General features: G+C 41.8%; 1 protein-coding gene across 1 annotated transcript; it reads left to right on the forward strand.

Moving 5' to 3' along the window:
- Positions 1–128: 128 nt before the first annotated feature.
- On the forward strand, positions 129–18895 carry cib1.L (calcium and integrin binding 1 L homeolog; the record flags this gene model as incomplete). The annotated part of the gene is given in 7 exon segments (NM_001095499.1): positions 129–259; positions 2260–2294; positions 4745–4847; positions 8913–9066; positions 9523–9641; positions 17559–17647; positions 18207–18895. Coding segments are annotated over 7 exon segments (573 nt in total). The 3' UTR covers positions 18229–18895.
- Between the last annotated feature and the right edge of the window lie 429 nt (positions 18896–19324).

The raw sequence follows: 19324 nt of genomic DNA on the forward strand, positions 1-19324 counted from the left end.
TGCCATGGTTACGAAACACAACGTACTGTCACCACCAGCAAGGAAGAGTTCGTCGGCCAGAGGGGCGGGTCTACCTGAAATATGCAAATATTCTGTTGCTTTGGAAGATTGTGACGTTAGAGGCGGAAGTGGGGCAGAAAGTTGCTGAAGTTTCGGGGTGAAGCTGCCTGAGAAGAAGAAGGAGGCGGCGGCCAGGGGTGTCAGGGACATGGGGAACTCATCGAGCCAGATCTCCAAACAGCTTATTAATGAATATCAGGTAACCGTGAGGAAGCGCTAGGTACCCGGAAATTCATGAGGCAAATATACATAATTCATGTTTGTTTTGTACTGCGCAAGGTGTCCTGGGTCGGAACCTACCATAGCATGACTGGGGGGGGGAAGATATTCGTTAAAGTGCAGTTAGGTCTTAGGGTCCGGGGTATAATTCGTGTTTAACTACCATGGGAAGTCTAATATTAATGTACTAAACTGTGGCTTGGGTAGCGCTTCATGTGAAAGTCAATGGGGGGGGGGGTGTCTGGCGACTACATTTCCCTGTCACAAATAGCACTGGTCAGTCCGCTTTCTGACACCTGTAAACTGTATTGTATTCAGGGATATGTTAAAGTGTTGTTATAACAGTCTCAACACTATACTAAGTTTTATTATAAGTCGAATTTAACCTTTAAACAATTCAACAGAAAGAAATGTGACTTTGAATTGAAGAGGAAAAAAAACGTATATTGATTGTGTAGAACCATTCGAAGCATTATCAAGTTATACGCAGTTTTATTAGCTAAATCACAGTACAGGTATGGGATCCATTATCAAGAAACCCATTATTCAGAAGCCTTGAATTACAGGAAGGCCGCCTTCCATAGGCTTCATATTAATCAAATAAGTAAACATTTTTCTTTTTCTCTGTAATAATAAAACTAAGATAGAATTCATCTTTATTGGATGCAAAATGATACTATTGGGTTTAAGGAATGTTTAAATGATTTTTAGCAGACTTAAGGTATAAACAAATTACGTTGAGATCTCTTATCCGGAAAAGCATTCTGCATAATGGGTCATATAGCTGTGCTTTTTCCTTTCTGTCCTGCCTTTGGTGCATAATTGTCTCTTGGTTCAGCAAAAGAGACAGGAGCTAGAATTGCAATATGTATTTGTAGCAAGCTGTGAATGTTTTTAGGCAGAGCTCTTATCTGATGCTCTAACTTTAAGTCCATGTAGCCAAAAGCCTACTCTTGTGCTCTTACAGGCAAGTAGGCAATCCGGGAAGGCCCATACACAGGCAGATTAGCTGCTGATTTAGTAATATAGTAAATTAGGCTGAAAAAAGACACACATCCATCAAGTTCAACCTTTAATGTATGTGTGTGTGTGTATATATATATATATATATATATATATATATATATATTATTCCTGATGACGGCTTTTTTTCACTTATCAAGACCTATGTGTGCGGAAGTTTTTTTGCTTTATATATATATATATATATATATATATATATATATATATATATATATATATATATATATATATATACATATACATATACATATAACCTGCTTACTACTAGTTGATCCAGAGGACGGCAAAAAAAAAATATTTGAAGCCTCTTCAATTTGCCTCAGAGGGGGAAACAATTCCTTCCTGATTCCAAGATGGCAATCGGACTAGTCCATGGATCAACTTGTACTATGAGCTATCTTCCATAGCCCTGTATTCCCTCAATTGCTAAAAAGCTATCCAACCCCTTCTTAAAGCTATCTAATGTATCAGTCTGTACCACTGATTCAGGGAGAGAATTCCACATCTTCACAGCTCTCAATGCAAAAAACTCCTGTTAAATATTTAGGCGGAACCTCTTTTCTTCTAATCGGAATGGGTTCCCTCGTGTCATCTGGAAGGACCTACTGGTAACTAAAGCATTTGAGAGATTGTTAGATGAGCCCCTTATATATTTATACATACTGTAGTTATCATATCCCCCCTTGGTCTGAGGGCGCTGAATCGGCAGCTTAAATCTGTTGTGGATGGCCACACATCCCTCTGCATTCCAGACAATCTGTGCACCACCCACTATGACTATCGTGGTTTCCTGCCCGTTAGAGGAATCAAGTACTGTATGTCTATGTAACTATGTATATACAGCATTGCTATGGGGTCTGGCAAGAGGGAGCAATGCAAACTCATTTGGTGTTGGTCTAAATGTTTCTTTTGATTACTGAGTTCAGCTTTCAAGTAACTTATTCTTTTAATTTGTAGGAGCTGACATTCCTGACAAAACAAGAGATTATCTTGTAAGTTTTTTGATCAATTACAGTATTTATAAAAGTATTACTTGCCGACTGGTTGATTAATCAGCTGCAAAGAATGTTTGTTTTATTAAAACAATAACTACTTCTATGTTTATATGCCCAGACAAATGTTCAGCATACAACCCATGAGATTTTGTGAGTTATTCATTTTCTAAAGGTCAGGTTTCTGTGGCTAGAATGAGATCATAAACCATAGTGATATCTAACTTATTCTGTTTCCTTGTTCAATGGATAAAGTACAAATGGTTACTAGCTGGTAAATACTGCTTTTTTATTGCGGTTTACTTTTGTTAATAACGGGCTATTAGATTGCACAAACCAGCATTGTTTGGCCTTAGTGGCGTAATTACTATACGCTTTCAGCAAAAATAAGTTCGTCATCAATGCAAGTAAAGTAATCCAGGATCTATGCTCCAGAATGCCTGGGCTTTTCCATATGGGGGTTCATTACATAATGTGGAACAGCATGATTTAAGGCTTCCAAAGATGTATACACTGAAATACACAAATTAGTAGAAATCCATGCGTGTGGCAAAACAATCCTAACTTATTTACCATCAAGTACAAGATGCTGTTTTGTAATAACAGAGAGCAAATTGGGACAGAATATGTCTTTTTGTTTATACAGGACTCTATGGAAAAATACATGCCCATATTTTGGAACGTCTGCCATAATACATCTCATATCTCAAACCAAAACATACTGTGCTGTTTATGGCAGATGCTTTTAGGATTGCTTGTACTCCAACTTAAAGGGGTAGTTGACCTTTACGTTAAGTTTTAGTATGTTATAGAATGGACAATTCTAAGCAACCTTTCAATTTGTTCTTATTATTTATTTCCTATAGTTTTTTTTAATTATTTGCCTTTTTCTTCTGACTCTTTCCAGCTTTCAAATGGGGGTCACTGACCCCATCTAAATAGCAAATGTTCTGCGCGGCTACAAATCTATTTTTATTGATACTTTATATTACTCATATTTCTAGTCAAGTCCTCTCCAGTCTCATTCAATTCAATGCATGGTTGCTAGGGTAATTTGGACCTGAGCAACCAGATTGCTTTAATTGCAAACCGAAGAGCTGCTGAATAAAAAGCTAAATAACTCAAAAACCACAAATAATTAAAAAGGAAATGAATTGCAAATTGTCTCAGAATATCATTCTCTACTAGGAAAGGGTGAATTTTTTCACCTTGTTTCGCCGAAAAAAATGACGCGTCAAAAAAAAAATTTGACTTTAATGGGCGTTACGCCATTTCGCCAGCAGTACATTTTTGGCGAAACGGGTAAAATTCACCCATAATAATATACAGAAGATGGAGTATATAGCACCATCCACCAAACAGAAAAGCACAAAAATGGTGTGCAGGGTCAATGATTAATAGTTAATGTTTAGAGGACAGAAAAGAATGACCCACAATTTGCACCATCCCATTAGTCATTCAGTGAATCCCATGACAGAAAGTGAAACATAAAACGTAACCTTTATTAAATTACTTAAAAGTGACCAAGGTGAAAAATTCACAAACAATTAAAAATCGTGTTCAATCTATCAGGTGATCCTGATAGATTGAACACGATCGATTGTTAGAGCTTTGGGGGTACAAGACTATATGAAGCTTTTGATGGGCTCCTCCTTTTTGTATTTTTAATTGTTTGTGAATTTTTCACCTTGGTCACTTTTAAGTAATTTAATAAAGGTTACGTTTTATGTTTCACTTTCTGTCATGGGATTCACTGAATGACTAATGGGATGGTGCAAATTGTGGGTCATTCTTTTCTGTCCTCTAAACATTAACTAAAATTCACCCATCCCTACTCTCTACATCATGCTAAAAGTTCATTTAAAGGTGAACAACCCCTTTAACTTTAACGGGTGTCTATTTTGATGTCTCAGCGCCCAGACAACATATAAGTGGCTTCTCTTGGGCACTGTGCATAAACATTAGGGAAGTTCTGGAAAAGGGAAACAAACACAAATATAGGGGTGCTGTCTTCTATAGGGGTATCTCCTACTGTGATATCATCTTGTGTGGGCAGACAATGAGAAAATAGAAAAAGGCTTTTCTTAACAGCTTTCACATGGTGATCAAAACACATTTGAAAAGTTGTCTACAAAGTCAATATTTTGCATTTTTTTTTTAGAAACATTCTAGTATATGAAAAAGGATAAGTGAAAAGAGCAAACTAATAGTGAGACACATATCTTCCTTCTTTGTTTTGCTTTTCCTTATTGGCAGTCTCTGTGAGCTGCTGTTATACACTGCATCTCTGCCCTTTATAGTCTTAGTATTCACATCCAATAAAAATGCAAGTCAGTGCACCCTTCTATATGTTGTTTTAAAAATTTGCTTATATGTGTAACACATGGTCAAAGGTGCAGTGGTATTTAAGAAATAAATTCTAGTGCATTGCATTGCCTTTTATTCTGCAGAGCTTATAAAAGATTCGGTGAACTTGCCCAAAAAGAACACAGAAGTAACATTGAATCCTTGCGAATCCCTAAAGAAAGATTTCTCTCTTTGCCTGAACTAAAGGTAATGAATCATGTAACATTTTCCCAAAAATTGTACCTTTTTATATTTGTTTTTAAGAACATTGTATATATTTGGGTTACTTTGGTAACTTTAGAGGGAATTCCACCAATATATAAATGACTATCATTGTTTTTTTTTTTTACTTTCCCTTTGTAAAATATAAGTAGTAGTAGTGTTATTGTGAGCCTCAGACTCATGTTTCAAGTGTATTACATTTAGAGGCACATTTATCAAGGGTGGAATTGCGAATTCAAGTGAGTTTTTCAAACTCCCATAAACTCAAAATTCGACCAATCGAAATGTATTAATAAAATCGAATTTTCTCAGCTCGGATGATTGAATCGACGAATGTCAGGAAGGCTGCAAACATCACCAAATTGATCCCTGGGCCTCTCCCATTGACTTATACAGTAATTTGGCAGGTTTAAGGTGGCGAATAGTTGAATTTGAGTTCTTAATGGGCCAGAGTATGATAAATCTGAATTTGAATTTGAGACCAAATTTTTTTTTCGAAAATTCGAATTTTCACATCTACCCTTAATAAATCTGCCCCTCAATTTAGCTCTGGCTTCTTGAATTTCCACACAGAGCCTTCATCATCAGAGTGGATAGTATTGTCCTATAAGTGTTATAATAAATGCCTCATCATTTTTTGTGGCTGAGTGATTCAGTTTTCACCTTATAGCAAGGGATTTCCTAGCTAAACCAGAGCTTTTTAGACTTGTATTAAAGGAGAAGGAAAGTCGTTTCACACTTGGGGGTGCCAAAAGTTAGACACCCCCAAGTGAATGTATTTGCTTACCTGAAACCCGGGGTTATTCCAGCGAGCACCAAGGAGCGCTCCTCTTCTGGATTCTTCTTTCTTCAAATACCTGAAGTCCGGGGTTATTCCAGCGAGCACCACTGAGCGCTCCTCTTACAGCTTCTTCTTTCTTTAAATTTCCCGGGGGCAGACGCATGCGCAGTAGAATGAAAAAGCCGCTTTTGTAGTTAAATTTCGGTTTTTCACTCTAATGTGCATGCTCAGCTGCAAGAAAAAAGAAGCTGGAAGAGGATCTCTCCATGGTACTCGCTTGAATAACCGCGGTGCAGTTCTCTGCTGATAGGAGCACCAGCCTGGGGTTTCAGGTAAGTAAATACAACTTTCCTTCTTCTTTAAATTTCATTAGCTGAATTCCACCGTAATGCCTGAGAGACTAGTTTGGGTCAACTAGAATGTGAACAGAACAGTTTTAGGATATTTTTTTTTGTTTGTTCTAAATAAATCCCCCCCCCATTTTGAACTGGTTTGCCCACCACCCATTAGCACAATTTCCATATCAAAGCTTTTATTGGCAGGAATTTGGTGAGGTCTTGGGTGCTTTAAGAACAATTGAATGTATGTATGCTGGGCAGGCAGCTTGGTGTACTCCTTGTGTGGGATTTCTGCAATTGGAAATCAGATTCATACTTCATTCATATCAACTTGATACTTTATATTTCAATATTTTTATTGATTACAACAAAAAGAAATGCAGTGCAATACAGGTATGACATTGATCAGAAAGTACAGGAAGCATATAGGGAACAGCATTACACCAATTCTGTTCCATACAAATCCCATCATAACCTAGTATTACTATAAAACAATAAGCATCAAACACTTCATGATAGAAACATTCAAGAAACGTCACTCTTACAAAATGACAAAACCTAGTATTGAAATTACAAGATTCGTACACTTAAAGGAGTAACACGGTAAAGTAGTATGTAAATACTCAAAAGAGCTACAGGAGAGTCAGCCCCATACCTATATGCCAGCCAAGGAGACCAAACCCGCAAAAAATTTTTGGTGGGAGTCCAATAAGATACTGGATAGTTTCTCTGGACCCATAATCCAGTCAATTTTGTTTTTGGTAGCGACAAAGGAAATTTGTTTAGTTTTCCATGACTTTGCAATCGTCTGTTTCGCGGCAGTCATTATGGAAAGAACTAATTGGAATTGACTACGGGATAATGAATCTGGCTTCTTACACGAAAGGGCTGTACTAGGGTGTTTAGGGATGGAAATATTGAAAATAGAAAAAATCATATTATAGATTCTAGTCCAGTATCTTAGGGCTATTGGACATTGCCAGCATACATGAAACATGGTCCCCTTTTGGCCGCAGCCCCTAAAACATCTATCTGTTACTGTAGGGAAAATTTGATCTATTCGTGCAGGAACCAAATACCAGCGAAATAGAACCTTATAGTTGGCTTCCAATAAAGTAACGTTTCTAGAGGATCTTCTCACATTACTCCATATCGATTCCCAGTCATCAAGACTCATATGATAGTCCATATCCTTGTGCCATGCCTGTATATAGGTTAGATGTTGACAATCTGTAAGTTTTAGGGGCTTTACAACACCAAAATTCAAAAAAGGTACGCATTCTAACCCCTTCCTGAGGAGATTCCCATAGAGAACGAACAAAATGTAAAAGCTGGCAGGCCCTAAATTGTTCATATAAAGGAACATTATATTTAGTAATCAAATCTTGCATGGTATATGGACCAGACAGAGAAAGTAAATGTTCAGGGGTCAAAATACCTTGGGTGATCCACCATTTAAAGGCCATTTGATGAAGACCAGGAGGAAACAACAGGTTTCCAAACAAAGGGGCAGCCGGTAACCTTAAAGATTTCAAGGTGAATCCGATCACATACATTGTCCCAAGTCCTAAGTGTATGCCGTAAGCAAACGCTACCTATGTTAGGCCTAGTCTTAGAAGGGCACCAAACCAAGGCTGAAGGTGAAAAAGGGGAAGAGAGTAAAGTCTCAAGTTGTACCCAATGGGGGCTATCTAGCGTAGTATGGAGCGTGAGAATTTGTGATAGTTGGACAGCTTTATAATAAAAGGACAGGTTAGGAAACCCCAGGCCCCCACTGTTCTTAGGCAATCCAATAGTTGATCTACTGACCCGAGGATGTTTCCCAGCCCAAACAAAGCGTCCCAACTTCGAGTTAAACTTATTCAGGTCTTCCTGGACAATCGGGATCGGGAGAGTCCGAAAAAAATAAAACAACTTCGGCACTATTATCATTTTAATGGAGTTGATACGACCAACCCAAGATATATGGTGGTGATTCCAATTACTCAAGGAAGAGCAACTTGATGCTTTAAGCATCCCATGTCTGATGCTATTCCAAAGAAATGCTCTGGTCAGCCCCAGGCACCCTATATATGCCGAGGTTCCCTCACAAGAAGAGACAAAATCAAGAAATTGATTAGATAAAGGAGTCCTCTTTTATTTAGCACCAGCAAGTTACTCAGCACTTTACATTAATTTATAATGAACATGGGTCTTCCAGTAATTTAACAAACAAGGGTTACAGAGTAAAAATCAGATCAGAGGGCCCTACTCTCAAGAGCTTACAATCTAAAGGGCCAGTAAAGTGTTGGAAAGATTGTTTTCATAGACTGCATTAGGAATGGTGACCGTGATCACACACTTTTGCTATTGTTGCCCAATGAGTGCCTCCTATTCATATTTTGCAGCTCCTGTTTATGCGGAGAAACAAGGATGTGTTCTGGTATAATAAATGGTTTATATAAGCTACTTAAACATTTGGTATATTACCTTTTTCAAATGATATTAAACTATTAATGATACAGGTATGAGACCTGTTATTCATAATGCTCAGGACCTGGGGTTTTCCGGATAACAGATCTTTCTGTAATTTGGCTTTCTGTAATTTGTAATTAAGTCTACTAGAAAATCATGTAAACATTAAATAAACCCAATAGGCTGGTTTTGCATACTGTAAGGGTTAATTATATATTAGTTGGGATCATGTACAAGGTGCTGTTTTATTATTAGAGAGAAAAAGATAATCATTTTTAAAAATTTGGATAAAATCGAGTCTATGGGGACGGCCTTTTCATAATTGGAAATCGGATAACCGGTTTCCATATATCTGATCCCATACCTGTATTTCTAGGTTAAATAAAGCTAAAAATACACAGTGTATCCTACTGTTGAATTTTAAGAGCACATTACTATACCACTGAAATTACGAGCTGATGTATTTGATGATTCCAGGCAAACCCATTCAACGACCGAATATGCAGAGTTTTCTCCACATCTGAGCAAGAAGATGGGAGCATGTCCTTTGAAGACTTCTTGGATATGCTCAGTGCCTTCAGTGAATCTGCAACACTTGAAGTTAAATCCCATTATGCCTTTAGGATATTTGGTAATTGTTTTTGGCAAACTGCTGTTTATATAGACATACATATATTAAACTAACTGAAGATCTTAAGATCACTCTGGCCTTAGATAATATAGTTCTCCAGGTGCACTATTGTTCCAATAACATACTACCTAACATGGCTGTTTCTCATTCTCATAACTGTGAGCCTAGCTATTAACAAATTATCATCCAGGGAAACAGGGAAGCAAGCTCACAGCAAAAGCATTAGAGGAACATTTGCCTCAGTATCCCAAATATTTTGTATTAAGATGTACAAAATAAATCCCAGTTGGTTATTTTGGCACTCCCATGACCTGTTCTGCACATCCCTGAATTATGTGTATTTTTCTTAAAGGGAAAAAAAAAGATTCGACCTGAAAACTAAATGAAAAGGAAAATAAGTAGTTAATACTTGTTAAGCAATGCCTTTTGTAATCTCTTGTCATTACATGTCCATAGATTTTGATGGTGATGGTGCCTTGAATGAAGCTGACTTGGAGCATCTGGTAAACAAGCTGACTGGAGACAAAGAAGATACTAAACTAAGCAACAGTGAAATGAGACAGCTTATTGCAAATGTGAGTATAAACTCTGTGCAAAATGCCAGTGCCCTCTGTAAAGGTTAGCCATGTTCTACCCTTCCCATTTTCTGCTTCACCCTACTATGAATATCACTCCTCTTCTCTTCCTCGACTTCAGTCCATATTGTGAATTTACCACTTCGTACTTCATGTATTGGACAAAGTAGAGGTTTGGGAATTTCCTGTCTTGTTACGCACAATCGTCTTGACCTGTAAAGCTGTAGCATGTAAACTGCCAGTAGAATTGTATATTCCACAAGGGCAAGGGTACATGGAGCGTTGGTTCCACTGCTCTGTCTGCATTTTTTTCTGCAGGACGGAGAGAAGCGTATGTGCTCCTTTCTGCAGCTCCATTTATCTGCACTAAAAAATACAGCTTCTGCTTGTGTACAAGTACACAGATCGGCCTGAAAATGCCCACTCCATGTACCTGCACTCGGGTGAAAGCCGTACTCTTCAGTGTAGGTACATACTGTAGATGCGGAATATAGAGCATCCACTTCTCTCTGCCTGCAGAAAAAAATGCAGACCGAGAGCAGAGCCATTAGTCCGTGTGCCCTTTCTTAAGACAGGTGTAGCTCTCCAGATATAGTTTAAAATCACAATAACACAGATAGTAGTCCAATCAAGTTAGAATAACTCACCAAATTAGGGAAGAGGCCTAGGTTCACCGCCCTGAGCCTTCAGCAAGGGGAGTGGTCCAAACCAGAAATTTGTAGGGCAGGCACTCACAAAGGCAAGCGACTGAATAGAAAGATTTAACGGTGAGTACACCGTAGCTGGTGTCAGATGCCGCAAAGGTGCCAAACTGGTAAAATTTTGCAAAAGTATGGATTGAAGTCCACGTTGCAGCCTTGCATAATTGTTCCACTGAGGCTTGGTTTCGAAAGCCCAGGACGCACTCATTCCTCTGGTGGAATGTGCCCTGATTGAGTCTTGGGGAACCTGACCCTGTGATAAATAGGATCTCTGGATGGCCTGTTTTATCCAGCGGGATATGGTAGTCTTAGTAGCTGGTGTGCTCCTGAGAGGGCCTGAGGGAAGGATGAACAAGGGGTCCGATTGACGGATGTCATCGACCCGGTGCAGGTAAAACTTGAGGGCCCTAACAGGGTCAAGGGTGTGCAGGGCCGCTTCCTTCGCATTCGAAAGGGATGGGCAGAAGGTAGGAATTGTAATTTCCTGGTTGAGGTGGAAATTGGAAACCACCTTGGGAAGAAAAGAGGGAGAGTATGAAGTACTGCCCTGTCATTGTGGAAAGTCAACAGAGGAGACCTACAGGAGAGGGCAGAGATCTCAGGTACTCTCCCTGCTGAGGCAATAGCCAGCAAAAAAAAAAAAAAACAGTTTTCCATATGAACCACTGAAGTGGAATAGAATCCATGGGCTCAAAGGGAGCGCGTTTCAGTGCACGTAGGACTAGGGTTAAGTCCCAATTGGGCACCAGTGAACGTACCAGGGGCTTTATGTGGGCCACTCCCTGAAGAAATAATCTTAACATCTGGGAGCAAGGCAAGACGTCTTTGGAACAGGATGGAAAGTGCCGAAAACTGAGATTTCAGCTACCCGAGGGACATGTCCAGGTACAGTCCCTCCTGTATAAAGGCCAAAAGGTGTGGAGTGGCTAACTAAAGTGAATTGAAACCATTACGTTGGCACCACCGATGGTAAGTGGACCAGACCCGGTGGTATGTTTTGGCGGAGACCGGTTTGCAGGCTTCACGCATGGTAGAATGACAGCGTCAGAGAACACCTTCAGTCTAAGGATCGCGGTTTTAGTAGCCACGCCATCAAATTGAGGTTGGCAGGACAAGGGTGAACGATTGGACCCTGAGAGAGAAGGTCTGGGATGAGAGGCAGCGTCCAAGGTTCCTCTACTGAGAGATGTACTAGATCCGAGACCCAGGGTCGAGGGGGCCATCTTGGTACTATGCGGATGAGAGTAGTGTGTTCTCTCTGAAGCTTCTTGATCGTTCTTGGAATGAACGCGAGATGGAAGTCCCAGGGAGAGGTGATGGCATCTGCCACCAGCGCCAGAGGGTCCCTGGACCTTGCAAAGAAGAGAGGAACTTTTCGATTGTGACGTGATCGACCTCTGGCATCCCCCATCTTTGAGTGATCTTGTAGAAAATGTCTTCCTTTAGAGACCACTCGCCGGGATCTAGAGATTGTCTGCTGAGATAATCTGCTTCCCAGTTTAAGAGACCTGGAATGAAGATGGCTGACGGGCGAGTCGGATTGCCCTTATCTCAAGAAGGTTGATGTGAAGACATCATTCCGATAGAGACCAGCAACCCTGCGCTGACCGACCCTCCAGCACTGCTCCCAAACCAGAGAGGCTTGCATCTGTGGTGAGCAGTCGCCATTGTGGATCCCCTAGGGGTCTGCCCTTGGTCAGGTGACTGGTTTGCATCACCCAGAGAAGAGTGACTTGAGTCCTGCAGTATAGCCGAAATTCCAGGAGAAGGGATTTGCACCTCCAGGCCGCAAGAATATTCCACTGAAGCTCCCTGGGGTTATGCTGGGCGAAGGGAACTGCTTCTATCGTCAAAACCATGACTCCCAACACCTTCATGTAGAATCTCGCGGTGTGGGAATTTGAGAGGAGAGACCACACGAGGGTCCATAGATGCTGGACCTTGTCGCTGGAACAGTTTGTGTCTGGGTGTTGAACTGCATCCCGAGGAAGACCATGGATTGGCTCGGGGTTAACGAGGATTTGTCTAGGTTGATGAACCAACCCAACTCCTGTAACTGAACCATGGTGAAGTGCAATGCCTGCTGGGCCTCTGCGAAGGAAGGTGCCTTGATCAGGAGATCATCCAGACAAGGAGTTATGGAGATCCCCCTGGTGCAGATTAGAGCAGTGGCCACCGACATGATCTTGGTAAAGACACGAGGGGTCGAAGTCAGGCCAAAGGGAAGGGCTGTGAATTGGAAGTGCCGATTTTGGAAGGCAAATCGCAAGAATCTCTGATGAGGATTGAAAATTGGGACATGAAGGTAGGCGTCCTTTATGTCCAGAGAAACCAGGAATTGGCCTGGGGACATGGCCGCGATGACAGACCTGAGGGATTCCATCTTGAACCTTTGCGGTCGAATGAATGTATTGAGTTCCTTGAGGTCCAGGATTGGTCGAACAGATCCATCCTTCTTGGGAACTACAAACAAGTTCGAGTAATAGCCTCGGAATCTCTACTCGGTCGGAACAGGGATGATGACCTCTGAGCGGATAAGCTTGTCGATCGCGTCGTGCAGCGCCTGAGCCTTTTGATGCCCCTGAGGATATCTGGACATGAAGAACTGGCGGGGCGGGAGAGAAGTGAATTCTAGGTGGTAGCCCTGACTCACAACCTTGTGTACCCAGGTGTCTTGAGTCAGATTCTTCCAGGAGTCGGCAAACCTGCGAAGTCTCCCCCCTACGGCTGAGTCGCCGGAGGGAAGAAGGGGCGTGTCATGGAGACGTGGGCTTGCTGGGCGGCTTGCGGGACTGCCAGGATGGCCTGGACTTTCCACTGAAGCATCCTCTGCCGGTGGTGGAGTGTCGGGGAGGAGATGATCTCGCGCCCTTGTGCTGGGAGCCGCGAAAAAACGGTTCAGACGAAAGGAGGAGTGAGATTTTGGTTGTGGGAATAGAGTACTCTTACCCCCGGTGGCCTGGTTGATGATCTTGTCCAGGTCCGGGCCGAAGAGGAGTTTTCCCTTGAATGGAATTGAGGTGAGAGACTTTTTTTAAGACAAGTCCGCGGTCCACAGCTTCATCCAGAGAGATCTGCGACAAGTGAAGTCAGCTGAAGTTCTGCTAATCACCTGTAGCACATCGAGGGAGGCTTCACATAGGTAGTCATTAGCCTCCTTGATTTGCGAGGCCAAATGAGTGAGTTCTTCACGAGGGGACCCCTGTGGCAATTGCTCGGCAGAAGGAGTCCGACCAAGATTGGACGGCTCTACTTAGCCAAGCCGAATCTAGAACCGGCTGGAAGGAGGTACCTGAAGCAGAGAAGAGGGAACTTAGAATGCCCTCAAGCTTCTTGTCCATGGAGTCCTTGAAGGAGGCTGCATCAGGAACTGTTAAGGCAGTGTCCTTGTATAGTTGAGAGACAGACGCCTCCACTGAAGGTGGGGAGGTCCACTTTTCCGTTAGATCCTGTGGAAAAGGATATAGTTTGAAAAAACGTCGGTTAGCCTGGAAACATCTCTCTGGCTTGTCCCATTCCTGTTGGATAATTTGCTAAAGTTGAGCATGAGAGGGAAAGGAAGGTGAGGACCTGCTGCGGCACTTAAACAAGGAGGTGGAAGTACTGGAACTAGGGAGACTGGAGCATCGCCGGAAGAGGAACCTCCTCCAGAATCAATGGGAAGTAGCTTCCTGGGTGCGCAATGGAGAGCGGGAAGAATGGCCCCTCCCCTAGCAGTGATGTATGGTACAGACGCACGCCTTAGAAAAATGGCGCCTAAGGCACCGGCACGCACTTCTGGGTTGCACACCGGGTGCGCGTACAGTAAGCGCAAAATCTGGCCCAGCCGTTGCCTCCTCAGGTAGAGTGAAAGACAGTATAGAAAAGACGACACTAGCACACGAGACTTGTGTCTGCAGGGCAAGCCCTTGCAAAAGTTTTACTGCGGTGGTGCAACGTTTTGGGGCTCCGCCCCTTTGTCTTCAAATGAAGAGTGAAAGACAGCCCCAGTGAAGTCGCTCGTAAAATAGTGGTGCACAACCGGTGCTAAGCCCACAATAACTCTCTTGCGCTGCTGACAGTGAGCACAGTAGGAACATAAGTGCCATTCCCATTGCCTGCCTGTATGTTTGTTGGAGGCTGTTTAACATAATGCTTGGGTCTGAACTAGTGACATACAGGTTGCAACAAAGTCTCTTATACTGCTGTGCAAGGCAGATGGATTGTGAAGAGGGGGAGGCTGCTCAGAGAGTGAATAGGCTGCTATTAAGGATATATGCTTACCTAAAATGAGCCACGGCAGGAGTTCCTGGAGTGCTAGTGTAGGGATCCTGGAGGCATATAAGGAGGAACCAGCCACAGGATGAAACTGGCTATACCTCAGCCCTGTGTCCCGCCGGCCAGTGCATCCTCACTCTGAACAACAGAGGGAGGGAATCAATGCTGGATGGTCAGTGCAGAGCACAAGAGCAGGCCCGGACTGACCATGTGCCCATACGGGCAATTGCCCGAGGGGCCGCTCTGTTTCTTACTTAGTGGGCCGCTCTGTCCGGGAGTCAACTGCCCGTGCAAGTCCCCTTCCCTGCCCTTTTCCCTGACTGTGTGGAGCAGTAAAACAGACCTCTCTGCAGCCGCGCTGTCTCCTGTTGTATTTCTCCTAATAATCCGCTCTCTGCTGGCAAGTCTGCAGGCTGCAGACATGATCAGTGGATTGCAGAGTGAGCATCAATTAGAAACGGTCTGCTGTTTGCAGCCTGCCAGCAGAGAGCTGATTATTAGGAGAAGTACAGGAGACAGCATGGCTGAGAAAGGTCTGTTTCACCTTCCTTTTTTAGCATTTGTTTTGTTCAGGGAGTAGTGCTGCTCTGTGTTCTGCCCAGGGGGAAAGTTACTATTAATGGGCATCTGGGATTCAAATAACTTTTTTTTTTAGCATTTGTTTTGTTCAGGGAGTAGTGCTGCTCTGTGTTCTGCCCAGGGGGAAAGTAGCTGGTGTGTGTATAGCTAAAGTCCAGATAACAAGGGAAATTATGTTTATTGATACCTGTGTGTCGGTATTCAGTAGAATTTGGGGATCACGTTTTTCCCATCTTGTAGCAAAAACAAATATCTTGGATATGTACATGAAGCCCTCCTGGCTTCTGCATAGACCCTAATTAAAGACCCTATAATCTAATTGATCCCTGGTAAAAAAAAGTGTAAGTGAAACATGGGGGGGGGGTATTTGTAATGTTTAAATGTATTTAAACATTCTAACATAGTGTTGGGCCAGACCAAAGCCCATGAGAACCAGACTGGACATAGGTATATAAATGATTGTTTAGTGTCGGGTAGTGATTGCAAAAGGGGGTGTCGTGCAACTGACCAGGCGCCAAAGAAAAGGTAGATTTTCTGCAGATTGGGGCAGACCAAGTGCTTCAGTTAGGGATATTACAGATTTACCGGCAGCTACATTGCCAGTAAATTTGTATTACCGGCCTTGGCGGGTGTTTTACCGACTAGGCCGGTAAAATACCGGCCAGGTGGCAACCATAAATCTGGATGGGGTAGCACTCACAATAAACCCACACCAGGCCAGTAAACAAAAAGTAGACTTTACTACAACAAACCTTATGTGTTCTGTGCTACGATACTCATAATCATAGCTTACAATTAAATGCCTTTTAGAGCAAAATGTGTAACTTTGACTCATTGATAAATACATTTCTGAAAATCCCATAGGAAAGTGTAGAAGAGTAGAAAGTGGGTGAGTTGTTTTTTCACTAGCATATTATAAGTAGCAATGTACCCCATACTGTAATGGTAAACTATTGAATCCTTATCAATATGGCAAATCAACAAAATGGTTAATAAGGACACATTAGATGTGTGTGGTGCCAGTAAAAAATATGTTACTGTACTATAATGTAATAATAATAGTTTGTTAATAACTGTAATATTTTACATTAAGTACCGTTAAGCGAGAAAGGCAGCTCTTTATGCACATAATTGTTGCAGTTTTACCCCAATATATGTGTGAATGAGTACCAAACCATTGTGTGTTTACATGTGGGCTGCATTTTTTTTGCCCGGGCTGCTTTTTACTCCCAGTCCGGCCCTGCACAAGAGACCCCGGTGACATCCTCAAGTAATGGATCAGACTACTCAGTGTAGCTGTCCAGCTCCATATGATGTGAAGGAATTGTAATGAAATAAAAAGAAGAGCAAAATAAAAAGTAAAATACTCCTGAATGCAGGAGACGGTCCTAACCTCCTGAGGACACAACGAAACTGGGTGTCTCTGCCTACAGAAGAGGGAGTTTATTGAGTTTAGAGGTAATAAATAACTGGCTTATGTTCTATTCATTCCTGTGGGATTTTTATAACCGTATTTATCAAATTGTGAGTTCTAACTTTAACCCATTGATAAATACAATTCTAGAAATCCCATAGGAATGAATAGAATGTGGGTGAGTTTTTATTTATTAAGCTATAAACTCACATTTGGATATATCTGCCCCTATAGGTGGCCATAGACGCACAGATAATATTGTATGAAACTAATTTTCGTACGATATTCAGTGCGTGTATGGAAGGAAACGAGCCGACCGATATCGGCAGAACACTTGAATATCAGTTGGCTCGTCGATCGGGCTGGATGGAAGATTTTGATTGGGTGCCTTGGGAACCCCAACATCGGCCATTGTTAGTGCTGAATCGTCAGATACAGGTAGAATTCTATTGTTTCTATATAAATATATCTACCTGTATATCTGACGATTCAGCTCTACACGTGTGTATTGAAACTAATAATCTTTCTTGGAAAGATCTTTTCCAAGCAAGATTGTAATTGTTATGTCTATGGCCACCTTTAGGCTAGTCCCCCACCATATGGATCCAGGTCTGCAGAGAAACACAGGCAGAGAATCTGCTCCCCTGCTGCTCCTCTGCCTGTACCCAGAACCATTACCTCCTCTCTGGTACAGGCAGAAATGGCAGATTTTTCAGCACAAAATGCAAAATCTTGCCTTTCTGTGCCGAAATCTGCCGATCGTATTCTCAGCTTGCATTTCTCCACAGGCCCAGATCAGTATGGTGTGGCCTCAGCCTGAGCATCATAAATATTGAGTTTAATTCTAAGTGTTAAACAAGGCCCTGAATCCAGCAGCTGATCATTCTGTTGTGCTGCTGTATGATTGTGCAGTGTAGCCGCATTATCATAGTGAATTTATTTCCCTCTTACATTTCTTTTCCATAGATATTAGAAGAATCAGACATTGATAAAGATGGCACCATCAACCACTCAGAATTTCAGCACGTCATCTCCAGATCTCCTGATTTCATCAGGTACACCTTATAACGTAATAGATTTTAAAAAATAAATACATAGCGCCACATAATGAAAAACCATAGGCTAACAATCTGAAATTGAATACAATATATATGAGCCTATGATGAATTTGAACATCCAATCTTTGATTGGCTTAAGATTGCCTGGTGACGCTATATTAGTTTATGTAATGTCTGTTAAGGCCCCCATACACAGGCCGATAAAAGCTGCTGACAGACCGAGTCGGCAGCTTATTGGCCCGCGTGCGGGGCCATCCGACAGGCTTTCCTGATCGATATCTGGCCAAAAGTTGGGCAGATCTCGATCAGGCAGGTTAAAAAATACTGTCGGATCGTGGCTGCGTCTATGCGGTCCTGTGATCCGACCACCCATATCGAATCCATTATGATCCATAATTATGATCCATTGTGACATCACCAAACAAGCGGATCTCTACGTCTATGGCCACCCTTACATTTGAATTGGTTGGGGCCATATAGCTTGCCCCTTTACAGAGCCCCTGGTTGCTTGGGGCATAATGTAGCTTTTTATTTAACTTTCAACATTGCTTTGCAGCTCCTTCAAGATTATGCTGTGAGAGATCCATTGCCAACATACTGTCAACCACATATACCTCTTGGCTAATCTAAACCAGCAACAAACTGAGTGCAACTACACAAACGCTGCAAAGTATTTCTGTCTGTTCCATTTCCATTTGTGATTTTAACTATTTTATTCACTGTAAAGCCGTTTATGATTGGCGCTTCCACTGTAGCTGATTAGATTGTCTGAAATTTGAGACCGAATGTGATGGAATTGAAATGAAACTTTTTAATTTTAATTTTTCATGTTTTTCTTTTTTTCAATGTGTAAAAATCTGCATGCACTTCATGTTCCTCCTACATAACAGGATATTTAATATGGAATGTTTTGAACTGATTCAATACTTTGTTCTAATAAATATTGTAACTGTATTGTCATGCCATATGTTGTCATTGAAAGGCATTACTAGCTGAACCTGCACAGGGAGTCAAAGCCCATCAAGAGCTGAAGAATTTCTGGAGTGTTCACTATAATTATTACCTGTTTTACTCTGGTGATTTCTGAATTATTTTTTTTAACTTTGTTCTGAATGTCTCCAGTTTGATATGGAACCGTTATTTTCCAGCTATTGAGTTTGCAATTTATGTACTCTTGAGCAACACATTTCTCTTGTAAACTGGCCCTGTAATATAGAAACCTATTAAAGTTTCCTTTACATTTCAGTTGGTTGCCTTTTTCCTATCTTGCCTGCTTCTTCTACAAAAAGTATCTGTGGGAAAGTACAACTGTGAGCTCTTTACTTTACTACTAATGGTGCTCACGTCTGCACTTTTGCCCAGGCCAATGGGAGCCAAGAAAAGCTGTCACTGGCTTGTATCTGTCTGCGGAGAAATACTATGCATGACATTTCCCTAAGGCAGTGCCTGCAGGAGAACCAAATTAACTTGCTAAATCACGTTTGCAAATCCACTAATTAAGAGAGTATACAGGCCCACCCTAAACACCATGGAAACACTTTTTCAGTCTGGCTCATAGGTTAATTCTGTCATTACAATGACTTTACATGACCTTTATGATCCCCTCTATGAGGGGTCTGCCATATTTGTGCAGCAGTAGAATTGCAAACATGCGTCTGTGTGAGTACAGCCCCC

The sequence above is a fragment of the Xenopus laevis genome, chromosome 3L (genome assembly GCF_017654675.1).
Source record: "Xenopus laevis strain J_2021 chromosome 3L, Xenopus_laevis_v10.1, whole genome shotgun sequence".
Taxonomy (NCBI): Eukaryota; Metazoa; Chordata; class Amphibia; order Anura; family Pipidae; genus Xenopus; species Xenopus laevis.